At 43.9% G+C, this 15602-nt stretch overlaps 1 protein-coding gene and 1 non-coding gene across 2 annotated transcripts; one reads left to right on the top strand and one right to left on the bottom strand.

The window, feature by feature from the left end:
• The first annotated feature begins 4435 nt into the window (after nucleotides 1–4435).
• Nucleotides 4436–4591, top strand: LOC132672896 (U12 minor spliceosomal RNA). The gene has a single exon (XR_009607764.3). It is a non-coding gene; the product is annotated as a U12 minor spliceosomal RNA (small nuclear RNA).
• Nucleotides 4592–5108: 517 nt separating this feature from the next.
• GPR75 (G protein-coupled receptor 75) lies at nucleotides 5109–13924 on the bottom strand. The gene is made up of 2 exons (XM_060606053.3): nucleotides 13813–13924; nucleotides 5109–9440 (listed from the first exon to the last, which is right to left on the bottom strand). The coding sequence occupies exon 2, from the start codon at nucleotides 9340–9342 to the stop codon at nucleotides 7720–7722; it is 1623 nt and encodes a 540-aa protein (XP_060462036.1). The 5' UTR covers nucleotides 9343–9440; nucleotides 13813–13924; the 3' UTR covers nucleotides 5109–7719.
• Nucleotides 13925–15602: the final 1678 nt, after the last annotated feature.

Raw genomic sequence — 15602 nt, 5'->3', positions numbered from 1 at the left:
TAATAGTTGGGAACGAAAAGGGAGAATTAATTAATGACTTGTCCCATTTGTATTCTTTCTTACTCAAATTCTGCACCACAAAATTTAACGGATTTTTTTTTTCCTTGCTTCTCCCTCACAAGAAGACAGTGTCTGTGTCTCTGTTCTGTTTCCCCCATTTGGGGGCAGTGATTGAAGCAAAGCCCCTGATCTCTCTCAGGTCAAGAAAAGGATCGAATTTCCACCTCCAACTCCATGAATGGAAAATATTCCAGTTCTGAGGTACTCTTAATTCCTCAAAGAAAGTGTCTAATATTATGATTCTCTGTGAAGAACACAGTGCCCAGCCATATCTTTCCTCAGTGTAATATTAATGAAATCAGTTCCTACGTTTCTTATATTTTGTTGCTAAAGCCAAACAAATGAGCAAGAAGCTTTCATAACTCTTGCTAATGTCAGGCAGGAAATGTGTTGAACCTTCAGCATTTCCCCAGGTTATGAAACTCATCCTAGTGCCTCAGCCCCAGAAGACAGGCATAAAAGCACTCTTTGTAAGTTGTTCCACTTCTTAAGGTCTCCCTGGCATCTGAACAAGCTGCATTTTGCAAAACCTTGGGCTTTGCATGAAAATCAAGATTCCCACACTGGGAGTCGGACGAAAGATTTCCCACTCATCAGCATGCTGCAAGCAGCTGGAGGTTCCAGAAAGTGTCAAAAGGGCCAACATTCACATATATGACACATAGAGAAACACATTGAACTTATCTTGGCACCAGCTAAGCGCATTTATAAAGAAGCAGAATTATCTGTTTATTGGAGTAGAGGAGGGAAGATTCACTATTTGTCCATAAGCGATGAAGTGATATTTCTACTTTGGTGAAATTATTCTCCAAGGCATTGGACCGAGACACTGCCTGTTAACTATGTCTTATGGAAAACAGAGTTTCACTAAATCTGGACCTTTTTTCCAAAATGTTCTATACTTTAAAGTGATTGGTAGTCTCCCTTCTATCCCTCCAAGAATGAATTACTTCTTTTCTCCTTTAACTTCTCTGTGGTTGCTGAAGAGTTTCCTTTCATCTTCAGTGTCCTTGGGTTGCATAATGGGCCCAAGAATTCCCATGAGAATGAAGGCAGGTTGTCTGGCAGCTCATGGGCAGCCGGGGTGGTCCCCTGGGAAAAGATGCCCTTGGAGCTGGTTGCCTGAGAAAACTATCAGAAATAAGGTCTTGTAGTCCTAAATCAAGACCCATGTCCCCCTTTCATTAGAGTCCTGCTGATAATCATCCTGGGAATGTAGAGACAGATACAAAAATAACAACAAACATGGGGAAACTAAGCCAGTCAGAAAGAGATTTGGGTTGATATCACTTCCAGGCTTCAGCCTTTCAATCATTTATTATTTGATTCATTCATTTCTTCAGTGATGCACTGAAAGCTCATCAGGGCCAAGGACTGATAGGTACTAGCATGTGGTACTGAACGAAAGAGACAAAACTTTCGCCCTATCATATCAGAGCTTTAGTCTAGAGGGGGAAAGGCCAGCAAACAATTATACATAACTGTATGGACTGAATTTTGCACCTCCCCCTCAAATTCATGTTTGAAGCTCTAACCCTCATTGTGGCTCTAATTGGAGATAAGGCTTTTAAGGAGGTAATTAAGGTAAAATGAGGTCATAAGAGTGGAGCCCTCATCTGATAGGAATGGTGTACACACAAGAGGAGGAGACACCTTGAGAGCCCCCCATCTGCAACTCTCTCCCTTCTCCTCTCCCCCACCCCCTCTCTTCTCATGTATGCACAAAAAGGAGGTCATGTGAGGACACAACGAGAAGCCAGGAAAAGAGGCCTCACAGAAACTAATGCTGTTAGTTCACCTTGGACTTCTAGCCTCCATCCAGAACTGTGAGAAAATAAATTTCTGTTATTTAAGCCACCCAGGCTGCAGTATTTTGTTATGGCAGCCCAAGCAGACTAATACAGTAATGATAAGAATCATGAAAAGAGTAAGATAGGGCAGAGGGATAGACCGTGATGGGGTGAGAACTGTATTGAATATGACAACTGGGAAAGGCCATTGGGGAGGGTGGTTCCAGGCTGGAACGTTTCTAGGGAAATTAATGCCCTGACATGAGAACAAAATTGAGGCATGTGAGAAAGATCCAGAAAGCCTGTTGTAGCCCAAGCACATTAGGCAGGGTATAAGTCAAAGGAAATGGTGACAGAGAGAAAACCAAGAGCCAGATCATCAGGGCCATATAGGTCATGGCAAGGACTTCTACGTGGGACGGAAAGGCACTGGAAGGTTTTAATCAGGAGAGTGGCAAACATAGCTTATCTTAGAAGTGTCCTAGTCACAAATAAAGGGGAGACTGTAGAAGAGAGAGCCTCGAAGCTGGGAAATGGTCCTGAGGCTGGTGAGAAATGATGGAGACATGGGCTAGAGGAGATGGGAATGAAGAGGTAAGAAGTAGTTGGAATCAGAGTTTATTTTCAAGATAGTTCAGGATTTGTCAATGGATTGGATGTGATGTAAGAGAGAGTCAAGGACAACAAATAGAGCTGTGCGATTGGGGAAATGCCATGCCATTTACTGAGATAATAAAACAGCAGGAGACACAAGTTTGGTGAGGAGGAGGTGTGAACTGAGAGTTCAGTTTTGCACATGTTAAAATTTGAGATGCCTATTAGACATCTAAGTGGAGATGTTGAATAGGCAATTGGATAGACCAGCATGCAGCTCAGGGAGAGGTTAGGACTAGAGATATAAAATTGAGTGTCATTAGCATTTAAATGATATTGAAAGCCAGAAGATGGGAAATCATCATAATTATGCCAGCACCTGCTTCTCAGTTTACAGATCCATCTTTAGAGGCGGGGAAGGAAATATGGGGCTATTTCCCTATCTTTCTGCTCCTCCTTTCCCTTCTCCATCTTCTCAAAGATTACCCCATCTGGCTTCAGTGGCCATCATTTTCGTTCCTACAGGTGACTTGGGATATCCTGCATCTCATCATATTTGGGCCAGTACGGCTGGAACGAGCCCACCAAAGCTCATCCTGCAGATACCTGCCTCAGTAGAGTCCTCTCTACACCACGTTCTGGTGGGGCTTGCTGTTTTGGGTTGTAAGCTCAGTCCAGGCCTGGCCTCTCTAAAGCCTGGATCTCTGATGGGAGGTGAGCCTTTTCCGGGCAGCCTGCCTGCCGCTCTTACAATTCCATAGGCCTGGAATCTTCACTAACTCTTGGCCTTCCTTCAACTCCAGTAGGAGGGCAGTGGAGCAAGTGTCTCTGTAGGGACCATTGGCTTCTTTCATTAATGGAGAAGAAAAACAACTGCTTTTAGTGGATATGAGAGAAAACGCATGTCTCCCTGGGAGTCATGTATGCTACCCCTGAACTGTGAATGAAGAGGGTGGCCTTGAAAGGGGAGACTCTGTAACCTGGCCTGGCCAGATTACAGACTATTACTTAAGAATGAGCTATAATAACAAGTCAGATCTGGAGAGGAACCCAAGACTGCCAGCACCCAAGAAGTGTTACTTGTTGCCTCAAGTAATGATCTTCGAAATGAGGTGTGACTAACTTGAAAATGAAAAATATAGAGGGGCACCTGGGTGGCTCATTTGGTGAAGTGTCCAACTCTGGATTTCAGCTCAGGTCATGATTTCACTGTTTGTGAGTTCGAGCCCTGCATCACGCTCCGTGCTGTCAGCACGGATTCTCTTGCATGGGATTCTCTCTCTCTCTCCCTCTCTCTGCTCCTCCCCTGCTCATGCTCACTCTTTCTTTCTCTAAATAAACAAATAAAACTTAAAAAAGAAAGAAAGAAAGAAAATGAAACTGGGAACAGGTTTACAGATGCTCATTTTTAGGACCCCAAAACTGAACTGTTTAAGAAGGGTTCTGGGCCTTAACTCTGCAAGACTTCATGCTGCTATTTCTTTGTCAGTGCCCTTCCGTTTCTGCTGCCTCCCCACTTCAGAAAAGAATTATCACCTGGGATCTTGTGAGGGCTTTGCTCCTGGATGTAGAGTTGCTAACCAAGAAACTACTCACAATATTAGTTTCAAAGAAGGGTCCTTCAATTGTTTATCAAGGGACCATAACTGTGTTTTCCTTTAGTTTATACACACCATATATACCACCAATTCTAAGAAATGCACTTTTGCTTTTGGCTTTCAGCTGGAAGGAGGCAAAGGTGCAGCTGTCTTAGGTCATCCTGAATCTGGGTTCACCTAACACCAGCCACCTTCACCATGCCACCTAAGTTCGACCCCAACAAGACCAAGTCATATACCTTGGGAAGTTGTTGCCACGTCTGCCCTGGCCCAGAAGACAGGCTCCCTGGGTCTGTCTCCAAAAATGGTTGGTGCTGACATCATCAAGGGAACGAGTGATTGGAAGGGTCTGAAGATTACAGTGAAACTGACCATTCAGAACAGACAGGCCCTATGCCTTAAACTTATGAGTAAAAAAAAATAACGATTCGGGGTGATGCCTGAATCTTCACTGCTAATGTGAGACGAGACAAATTTTTGAGTGGGTAAAAGTCACCCCTAAAGTGACCCACCTACTTCAAGGGATGCCTGGGAATCATGATCTTCCCATAAAAAAACAAACAAACAAAACAACAACAACAACAACAACACCATACAGGCCCAAATTGAAGTGGTACCTTCTGCTTCTGCCCTGATTATCAAAGCCCTCAAGAAATTGCTAAGAGATAGAAAGAGGCAGAAAAACATTAAGTACAGGGGAAATACCACTTTTGATGAGACTGTCAACATTGCCTGACAGATGCAGCACTGACCCATGAGCCAGAGAACTATCTGGAACCATTAAAGAGATCCTGAGGACTCAGGATGCCTGGCTAGCTCAGTCAGGGGAGCATGCGACTATTGATCTTGACTCTTGATCATGTAGGGGTTCCAGCCCAAGGTTGGGCATAGAGCTGACTTAAAAAAAACAAAAACAAAAACCCACAAGTATTTCATCTCTTAAGGAAGAGAATGCTGAGGGTTAACACATTGTTATCCATTGTGCAATAATCATCACTACTTTTCTCTGATAGTTTTCAAATGATTGGACAGGAAAGTCATAGTACTACAATCTGATGTTCAGAAATGTTAGGATTTTCAATACTTTTATTTTCCAAACATTATTTTTTTAAAAGAACATTAAAAGCATCAGAAATACAAATCTGGCCTAAAGGTTAACATCAGAACAGTTATAAAATGTTTGAAATACATCACATACTTTGCATCACAGTAAAGCATCAAGAGAACTAATTAATATACCCTGCTAATAATTAGTCACATTCAACTGAGTTCTCATTATTTTTAGTTCTCAGGTTAGCCCTTATAGAGAAGTTATATATATATCTATTTTTATAAATAGATATATATGTAACTTGTGAAGAAATAAGTTTTATCTATCTCTGTATCTCCACATAGATACAGAGATACATGTGGAGAAGGCTAAGAATCTAGCCCAACATGTATTTCATGCAAGTTAAATCAATAATTTCTTGATGAGCATACAGAGAAAGAACACCTCATATGCACATGCTTATTTTTCTTTATATTATTATAACTTTTACTTCCCAAAGATGGGTCATCTCAAACTCAAAGGTCACACAAGAAAACCTGACATTTTAAATTTTACAAGTAGAAATTACTTTTAAAAAATCTTTTATTGAATCACAATGGAAATGCCTAGCCAAAAAAGAGATACATACCTTAAAAAGTCTTAATCAAGAAGTGTCTTCTTGATTAATGTTATTAATTATAAAGCTGTTTGGCTTATTGGAATAAATACCCAGTTCTAAATTAAGACAAAAGTCTCATTCCTAATTTTCCACAATTCTTCAAATGACCTTGGGAAAGGATATTGGATTTCTTAGTGCTTTTTAAAAAGGGTAATATATTACCTGGTTAGTATATTACTTAATCTTGTGGGAATATTAATAAATGAAAACAGTGTTGTATTAAACATATAAAAGCATAACTGAAATAGGTTATAGTGATTTTCAAAAATAGCATTCAATTACAAACAAGAAAAAATGTGACAGAGTAGAGATTTTCTCTTCTGTTATAAAATCTAATAACAAAAATAAAGGAAGAAAGGGAGAGAAGGAAGGGAAGGACAAAGTTCTAAAAGGCGAATTTAAAAACAAAGTAAAACCCATATCTCATACTCAGATCTCAGAAATAGAATGGCTGGTGGGTGCTGGAAGGCGAGAGGTGTTGGACAAGGCTGCACAGAGTTCCAGATGAGCATCTGTTCTATGTCCCAACCCCCCTTCCCCAAGGAATCTTGTATTTGGGAAAGGCCTGGAGAGGGAGCTATAAACTGGATACCTTTCAAAACAACAAAGTTCCTTCCAATCTGCAATAACAGTTCTTGACTATAACAATTTTCCTCTAAAGATAGGTTTTGGATCTTGATGCTCGTCTGGAGTTTGGCAGCTATAGTTCCAAAACTGCAGTGAGTTCAAATGCTAACTCTATAATGAAAATGTTTTTACATAAAAATATGAATTTACAGTTGTTATGCTAGGAATCACAGGGTATGTAATAAAATTAGCATAAGGTATAGAAATACTTCATCTAGTTTTCCTTTACTGCCCATGTCCAAGATTAATGGGAGAGAAATAACACGATTAGTTTGAAAACAGATTGTCTTAAGAATTTTTCTACCATAGTGATACATAAACAAGGACAAAAAAAAAAAAAAAGATTTCCAAACCTGGGATACTCTGTTAGGTTGTTAACAAACCATCCTTACAGAGAAGAAAGGAGTCAAACGAAATACTCCCATTGTCATTCTTACAGCTTCTTAAGCAATGATAAAGATCTTCTAACACACAATGGCAGTTCAGATTGCTTCCCACATCACCACACCCTGATTGAGATGACCACCGTTAGTGTCCATGCACCCAGAAATCACATTCCTCCACTACAGGTCGGTCCTCTTCACCAAGGGCTCTCGGGTAAGATCATGCCAAAATAGAATAAGGCGTTTTCAGCAAGCAAAAACAGATTTCTTTTTAAAAAGCTTTATAGCTAATCAACTCACACAAAATAATAATGTCTATAATAAGAAATGGTAATAATCATAATACTGTATTCTTGGCTGACTGTCTTATGAAAGGAAAGTACTTAATGCCTGTGTGTCTTGGGTAAAGGTAATTATAGATAATATATTTCTGATTTTCTGCTTTGACAATGTATTATTTATTCAAATAAGCCTGCTACCAGAAAAGTGTATTGCTCCCCATTTCAACACATTACAGAATCAAAATTTACAGTACAATTAATAAAAAATTCGCCTCAGTGAAGATCATACCTTCATATTGTTTAAAAAAAATCCAACTCAGGTATACTTTGAAGGCCCCGAACACTGACTCAAATGATCGTAATCAGTCCATTCTCCTTCAATACATTAGCGTGATCATTCCTGGCATCTATTTAAACGTTTAGTACAAAAGATTGGAGCGCAGGTCAGGGTAAAAAATTTAAATAATAAATTTTTACATCAAATCTTAAAAGGTCAAGAAACCACAAAGCAAATCAATAGATGCTGATACTTCAGACAGAAGAAAATCAGAACTGCCAACTGTTCCGCTGGATCTTGAAGTTTTCATCTACCACGGGTCTCACAGAAATGGGGGAAAAAAATCAAATAGTATCAGAAACAAAAACAGTTTCTGCAAGAGTCTCCAGCCTCCAGGAGCCTAAACAGAGGGCACTGGAATCTGCTTGGCCGACGTGCTGTCATATTCTTGCATTAAGTCATTAGTGGTGTGATAGTGCATGGCAATATATGAACTAGCAAATCCAAAAGAGTTTACTGGCTGCAAGTTATGCGGACTGCTCTCCTCCTGGGAGGGGCTGCTGTTGTAAATGCTGTAGTAGGGTTCAATCCGAGTGTTGATGGGGGTGGAGCTGCTCTGACCGTAGTGCTGGTGTCCGGCAGAGATCTTGGGACTGACCACACTTTCCTTCGAATGACTTGGGCCACAAGCCTGGTCCACAAATTTCTTCTGGGGCTTTGGAGACAACATGTAGGCAGAGTTTGTTTCATGATGGGAGGATTTGTTTCTGTTGATTTCCAGGTTCCCCTTTCCCATGGCTCGAAGTCGAGTCTTCTGTTTGCAGCAGAAAAAACCCAGGCCCACATACTGGAGGCACCAGAGCACTTTCCTCCTCAGCCCTGAGCTGTTCCGAGAATATATAAAAGGGTTTAATCCTGATTTGAAAAATATAAGGGTAAATCCAAAGAGTTCAAACTGGTAAAGGATGAAGCTCCCATTGCTGGAAAGGACCACCTGCACTAAGGAAATCCCCAGTGGAAGACAGCACACCAGGACGGAGAGCACTATAATCACACAGGTGACCACCGCTTTGGAATCCTTAGCCGTGGAGAGATTGACAGCAGAGACCAGCTGGAGCCGGCTGGCCCCCGGAGTTGGCATCTGGTTAAGACTCTTGGTGTATCCATGGGTCTGAACGTGCTGCAGTTTGTTGTAATTCTGGTTCCTGTAGAGAGCCGGCACGGTGCACTGGATGGGATCTCCACCCCCCTTTCCAGGGGCCCCCATGAAAGGCTGTGGTCTGGAAGCATCTACTGTGATCACAGGGGGGCACTTTCTGACTTGGGCATTTTTCCGCAGCGTCTGAGCGATCATGATATAAGAGACAGATACCACAGCGACACAACAGGTGAAGTCGATCACATACAGAGACAAAATGGCTCTCCCTTCTCCGGCCATCAGACTGGACATGGGAAGGCAGAGGTGGGACTTGCTGGTTTTCAGGGTGCCCAAGGTGGCAAGAGTGAAACTGGTGGCCCAGAGAAGCAGAGTGAGGAGCAGGGTGCAGGGAAAGGAGGCTGTGCGATTGGGCTGCTTCCCCAACACCATGCGGAGCCGGTGCAGGGCAATCACTGCCACGGTCTTGAGGGACATGATTATGAAGCCTGAACTGGTGAGATGGAAGGTGAAGCAGAAAGCATCTGGGATACTACTGGCTGAGCTGAAGAACAACACAAAGGTGAACATGGGGGCTGTCACTCCACAGATGAAGAGGTCACAGAAGGACAGGTTCAGGATCATGAAATCAAAGTTGGTTCTGAATTTCCTGAAAGCTGGGTCAAAGAAGGACAAGAAGACAATGAAGTTGCCATAAGAGCCCAGGCAGAAGATGACTGCGAGTAGAAAAGTGCAGGTTACCAAGGTGGCGGTGTGGATGAGGTCCTGGAGGCCCTCCTGTAGTGTGGTGCTGTTTCCTCCATGGGAGTGACGCACGTGGAGCAAGGTGGTGTTGGGAGCGTCCTGAAGGTGGTCCGTGGAGTTCATCTTCAGAGAGAAGGGACTCTCCCTTCTGTGGGAAGGGAGTCAGGGCCTCAACTCACAGGCGAGCGGTATGGGGCAAAAGAGGCCCAGAGCAGAAAACCCTGCACACAAAAATGCACACCCAGAAACAGAAAGAAATTAATGGAGTAGAGCGATCGCATGATTTTTTACAAGAGTACTAGAATTTGTTTTAGCTCTGACTGATGCATACAAAAAAACATTTCTCTGCTCAAAGTCCAACACAGAAAAGACACAAACACCTCAAAGTATATTCCTTGGGCTAATGTCAGGTTTCATGGCACAGTGGTTTTTGAAATAGTTTAAGCATCACCTGGGGACTTAAAAAAAAAAAAAAAAAAAGCAGATTCCTGGGCCCCACCCCTTGAGTTTCTGATTGAAGGGTATGCAAATGTTACTTTTAGAAACACTCTGGTGCCAGACACTGGAGACCCAAGGACATAACCTCTCCACCAAAGAGATCACTATGTACTTACAGCCTAATGTGGTCAATTAGATGACAGCAGGTGCTGTGGAAGTCAGAGAAGGGGAAGCTAATCCCAACCTGGGGTGGAGGCTGAGAGCAGCTGTAGGGAGTGATGGTGAGGAGTTTGCTGGGGGTCAGGAGCAGGGCAGGGATGGAGGGGCAGACAGGGTGAGATTATGGGAGTAGGTCTCACAGCATGTGTTTAGGTTACAAGTCAGATGGCATTGCTGAAGTATATTGTGGCCCCTTATAGAACTCCCACAAATCACTAACAAGTACTATTTCTTTCCCTAGGAACACGCTTTATTTTCCATTGTTTATAATTTTTTCTCCCTGCTGGTAATTTCTTGGCCATCTCCCTCCCTTTCACTGGAAAAAAACTTTGTGTAGGACTACATTTGAGAGGGGAAAATGAAAGCATTGTATTTGAGATTTAAAAGGTACAAAGCACCCTTTTGTAAACTCTAACCTTCTATACAAAGGTGAATTGTTATTCCAACAGCAATATCATCATGATCAAACAGGAGGCACATGCCCATTCATGCCTTCATTTACTCAGTTTACATTTATCATGTGCAGACTGTATGCCAGCTTTATGCTAGGTGCTGTGGGTAGAAAGATGAGCAAGACCCAGCTTCTGCTTTATAAGAAAACTTCTTTTTCTTCTTGCTTTTTATTTTCGACTTTGTTTTGCAATGAGATTTAAAGTACACTCACAGAAATCTTCTGTTGTTCCAAATCTCAAAGCCCTGTGTGGCCTGGTGCCCACTCTGCTATGAAAGACGCTTCCAGTGGGACAGCTGAAGTTGTTCCTTGGAGACTGGCGCAATGCTCTTGACAACTCAAAGGTATTTGCTTTAATCCAGCATTTAGGGATAAGCAATGGCACTGGGGTCGTCCTGGCGTTATGTTCCAAATATTTAACCATGAGCTCCAACTGGGTTCCAGAGGCCTCTAGCTGTGCCTGGGATTAACCCTTTGGTTCATGGATCATGGGGCACAGAGGAAGAGGGGACTGGTCCATGAAGGATTACTTGGGGCTCCAAGCAGCAGCTATGAACCTCCTGATACAGAAATGTCTCAGCATTCAGTAGTAGGTATGGCTGTGCCAGTGAGTATGAGACAAATTTCAGTCCTGAGGAGATCCATCTACCTAACAAATGTCCTTCACAAAGGAAGAAGATGGCCTCTTTTTTCTTCTCAATGGTCAAATAGTACAGACCATGACAATATGATGAATTTCTTCACTGGCAAGGGAAACCAGCTTTCTTATACTTTCCTTATAAAACTTCCATGAGACAAAAATATAAATCCCAACCACTTGTTTCTTGATGATTAGAATTAAAACATAATAATGGATGGCTTTATTGTTTTCACTTACAGACCGGGTGCCTGTTTCTGAATCCTTTTTGACAGCTATGAGGTAAGAAAAAGACAACCTTTTGCTACTTGTTTTTGCATTGTTAATTGGACGACTGGAGTTAGCTGATGAAAAGAGAAGTAGAAAACTCAACTTGAGGAGGCAGAAAGGCAGAGAGATGCCCAGAAGGGTTTCCTCTTTGGAGGTAGGGGAGCAAACAGGAGTGAAGAGGGAAGCAGGAATTTGGAATGAAAGCATTTGGAACTCATGTCCAGAGAAATACCGAGTGAGTGGTTAAAAACGAAGAAGAGGGGTGATGGAAATTATGAAGATCACAGGCTAGGAGACATCTGGAAAGGGAACTGTCAAAGGGAAAATGGGATGATGAAGCACCAATATTGGTCAAGGATAAGAGGCAGGAGGAAAAAAAAAAAAAAGATTTGGAGTAGTTGAGGACCAACGTCCACTTTCTGCACAGTTATAATTTTTTCAATCAATTTAACATTTTTCAGTAGGTTTTTCTTTCAAAGATTTTTTTTTTAACGTTTATTCATTTTTGAGAGAGACAGAGTGTGAGGGGGGAGGGGTAGAGAGAGGGAGACACAGAATCCTAAGTAGGCTTCAGGCTCTGAGCTGTCAGCACAGGGCCCGATGCGGGGCTCGAACCCATGAACTGTGAGATCATGACCTGAGCTGAAGTCAGATGCTTACCTGACTGAGCCACCCAGGCGCCCCATCAGTAGGTTTTTTTTAAAAAAGAAAATTCTAGGTCAGGGATATAATTGTCAGTGTCATTATTAGTATGTTAACTTTATCATGTGCTTATGATATGTCAGGCACTGTTTTCAAGGCTCCATGATATTAATTTCTCGAATCTTCACAGCAACCCTGAGACAGTATAACATATCCCTGTTTTACAGATAAGGAAACTTGAGTTGGAGACAGTGCTCCCACCTTAAAGTGGTAGGGCATGGATTTGAACCTAAGCTGACATTTGTCACCACCACGCTCAACTCAATGTTCAACTCAACATAACAAGAAAGAAATCAAGGGAGGTTGGCTGCCTAGAAGATAATCATAGCAGCTATCACTTCTTGGGTCATTATCATACACATCAGCAGCTCTACATAAGCTATCACACTTTATTTCACTCTCAGTATAGACCTATGAAGTAGGTATCACAATCCCTTCCGGACTCAAAGTTCCTGGAGCCCAAAATAGGGACACACACACACACACACACACACGCACTTCTGTGTAACTCTTTGGCAAGGTTGATAATTACACTTCTGGTATAAAGTAATTATAAATCATTCCCAGATAGTTAGGGGGGAAAAAAAAGAAGGGAATGTGAGGCTGGGAAGAAAAGGAAAAACATAACAGAAATAAAGGTTTTTGCAGAGAAACCTTAGGAGCAATAAAGGAAACAAAGGAAAAGCAAGCCCACTTCTGTGACTTTTAAGAAAGAGGAGGCTGGAATCACAATTTGGAATGAAGTTATTATGGTAGCACTATAAAACTCAGTGATTTGAGGAGGGGGGTAAATGAAATTTGTTACTCCTAAATATTAAAAATTACCAATGTTCTTTTCAGTGCAAGCATACCAGCTACTTTATTTCTGGGACCATAAGTAAATGATGAAAGTCAGAAAATCAGAAAAATTTTAAGTTAGAGCACCGGTCTTACGCAGGCATTTTAGCCACAGTTGGACAGAATGAATTCACATCCGTGTGCATCTTGTTACAACTAAGGAGGGGGGATCCGAAGCAAGGACTGGTTAAACGAAAATTTTTTTACCATAGCAATGATTTCTCATTAAGCTGTGTGAAGAGTCTCTGATAATCTACTGTGCTAACTTAATACTTTAGTACGTATGAAAGCATTTTGTATGAGCTTTTACAAGTTAGCACCTGGCCTGGATTCTTCCAATTCATTTTTTTTTCTCATATAAATTTGTCATAATGCCTTAAATTCTTCGAGGACAGCATCTTCACGGTCTCTCACAGAGAGCAAAGTTCTGTACTATTATTAGACCCATTGTATTTGTACAGATCAGGAAAACCTCAGGGAAGTTAGATGACTTGCCCAAGGTCACTAGATTCAAGGCAGATTTATCTGATTTCGGAGGACCCGCTCTTTCTCCCCAGGTGAACTACCTCTTGAAGCCCTGAGCAGCTGACAGGCTGGGGCAGGGTCAGCGGATGAGGGAGACGGGGAGGCTATGGAGAGCCCCCAGTCTGGGGGTGCGCTGGGAGGCTGCCGGGAAGGGAGGTGGGCCCCAGCTAGGGACTGGAGATGGGCAGGCGCTCCCTGGGGTGGGGAAGGTTGTGGTGAGGAGGGCCTAGTTCAGGCCAGCAAGCTTGTAAGAGAATGGGCAGAGGGCTGGTGGGGTGCGGAGGGCTCCGGCCAGGAATGGGCGGTGGGGAAAGGGCTCCGCAACCCGGCGGAGCCCGGGAGCAGGCTAGGCAGGGGCGAGATAGCTTCCCCGCAGGCCGCGCCAGGAGGGCAGGTGCGCGGCGGCCGGGCCTGGACCAGCGCAGCCTCGCGCCGCCCTAACCCGCCGTCTTCCCGGGGCCCGGCCCTCCCGGCCCCCGCGCGTCGTCCTCCTCCGGGGCCCGCGGCCTCTCACCTGCCCGGTGGCCGCAGCGCCGCCCCCCTCCTCCTCCGTCTCGCAGCCCGGACCCCAGCTCCGCCCGCCGCCCGGGACCAGGCTGGGCTACAGGCATCATCGCCATCGCCGCCGCCGCCTCCGCGCATCCCGGGAGCCGCCGAGCCGGGGGCGCGGGAGGCGCAGTCACGGAGACGCCGAGGGCGCCGCCCCCTCCGCCGGACACTCGGGCAGCGGCGCCCGCTTGCCCCCCGCGCCCTCGCTGCCTCGCGGGCCCCCTAGTGCCCTGGGGCCGCCCCGCCCTCCGCCCCCCACGCTGCGCCGCTGCCCGCGCAGGGAGCCGCGCTCCAAGGCGGGCGAGGGCTGGCGCGCGGAGGAAGCGGGGGCCCGTGGGCTGGGCCGCGGGCAGGGAACGTTGGGGGCCCCGATGGCCTGAGCCGGTGCAGAGCGTGGGCCGGGAGGCTGGCGGGGCTCTCCTCGCGGCCCGGTGCTTCCGAGACGGCCTCCTGGCTCTGGTCGGCGCTGCAGCGAACACTCTGCCTCCTGCATTCAACTGGCGTCGTCGTCCAGTTCGGTACTTTGAGACGGAGTTTGCAAATGAAGTCGTTATAACAATTTAAAATCAAACCAGCTTTCACTTAATGGCAAAGAGCCACGCAGTTTTTCCCCGTTCTCTCTGCTACCTCAGAGTATTAAGGAATTTACTGAGGGAACTCAGCAAGGGGAGTAACCACTGGGAAACCAAACGCAAGTGAAGAGACCACCCCTGCAAATGAAATAACCACGCCAAGAAATCGTGGACCTTATTTAATGCAGTGGTGCTACGTGTGCAGCTAATTTTAATAAGCAACACAGAAACCGATTGTCCCCGTATTCTCTACACCCTCCCCCCTTTCTTAAGTCCATAACATGTCCAAAATAATGAACTCATAAAATGGGTTTAACTTTAGTCTGAGCCATAAGCAGCATTCCGAAGTATGTTTGCCATTCTGGGTACAAAGTAAAGCCAGATAAACCCTTACTCCTTGTGTCCCAACCTGGGTCATTAGAAACTTACTACTTTTCTCACCCCAGGGGGTACTATGTAGAAACAGAGAACACTACTTGAATGCCCTTTCCTTCATCCTGGTGCCAGAAACCCAGAAAACTTGGTTCAAGGTAAACTTAGAATACTGCTACTGAAGTCTCTATTTTGGCTAGCAGTTTATCTTTTTAAACAGAAACCGTTTGGTACTAACAAGTACTAAAGAATTTGATTTAGGTGAACATCTTCCCCAGTATCCTGAAATTTCATCAAGAGAAAAACAACAGAACTGGATAATTTATGAAGTAGACATTCAGTCCAAGAGTTGACTATGCTATTAAGAATTGTTCAGAAATAACTTCACAGAAATTTCCAATTAATTCCCACATAATACTCTACTCCACTCCCCAACCACTTGTAATGCAGTTCTATGCTGTCAGCTATGATGAACTTTGGCCAGAGAAATAAGCAATCAAAAAAAGACCCGTTAGTATTTCGAGTGAGAATTCTAACCAAAGTTATAGTCCTCTCCATATAAATTAGCTACTGAATAAATAACTGCCAGCTGATTTCCAGGCATCTGGCCATAGAAAAGGAGATTATAATAGGTTTGGGCTGGAATGTGGCCATCAATTACACCTTTGCGAGAAATTATACTGAAAAAAAAAAATTCCCAAGTTGTAAAGGCTTCTAAAGAGGAAATCAGGAACTAATTAGTACCATCAGCAAGGCTAAAGCTACTAGACTTATGGCTATAAAATGTACCAGCCAACAGTGCCAAATGAAC

The sequence above is a fragment of the Panthera onca genome, chromosome A3, assembly GCF_046562875.1.
Source record: "Panthera onca isolate mPanOnc1 chromosome A3, mPanOnc1 haplotype 2, whole genome shotgun sequence".
Taxonomy (NCBI): Eukaryota; Metazoa; Chordata; class Mammalia; order Carnivora; family Felidae; genus Panthera; species Panthera onca.
Note: the sequence above shows the minus strand (reverse complement) of the source record. Positions and strands in the feature narration are given on the sequence as shown.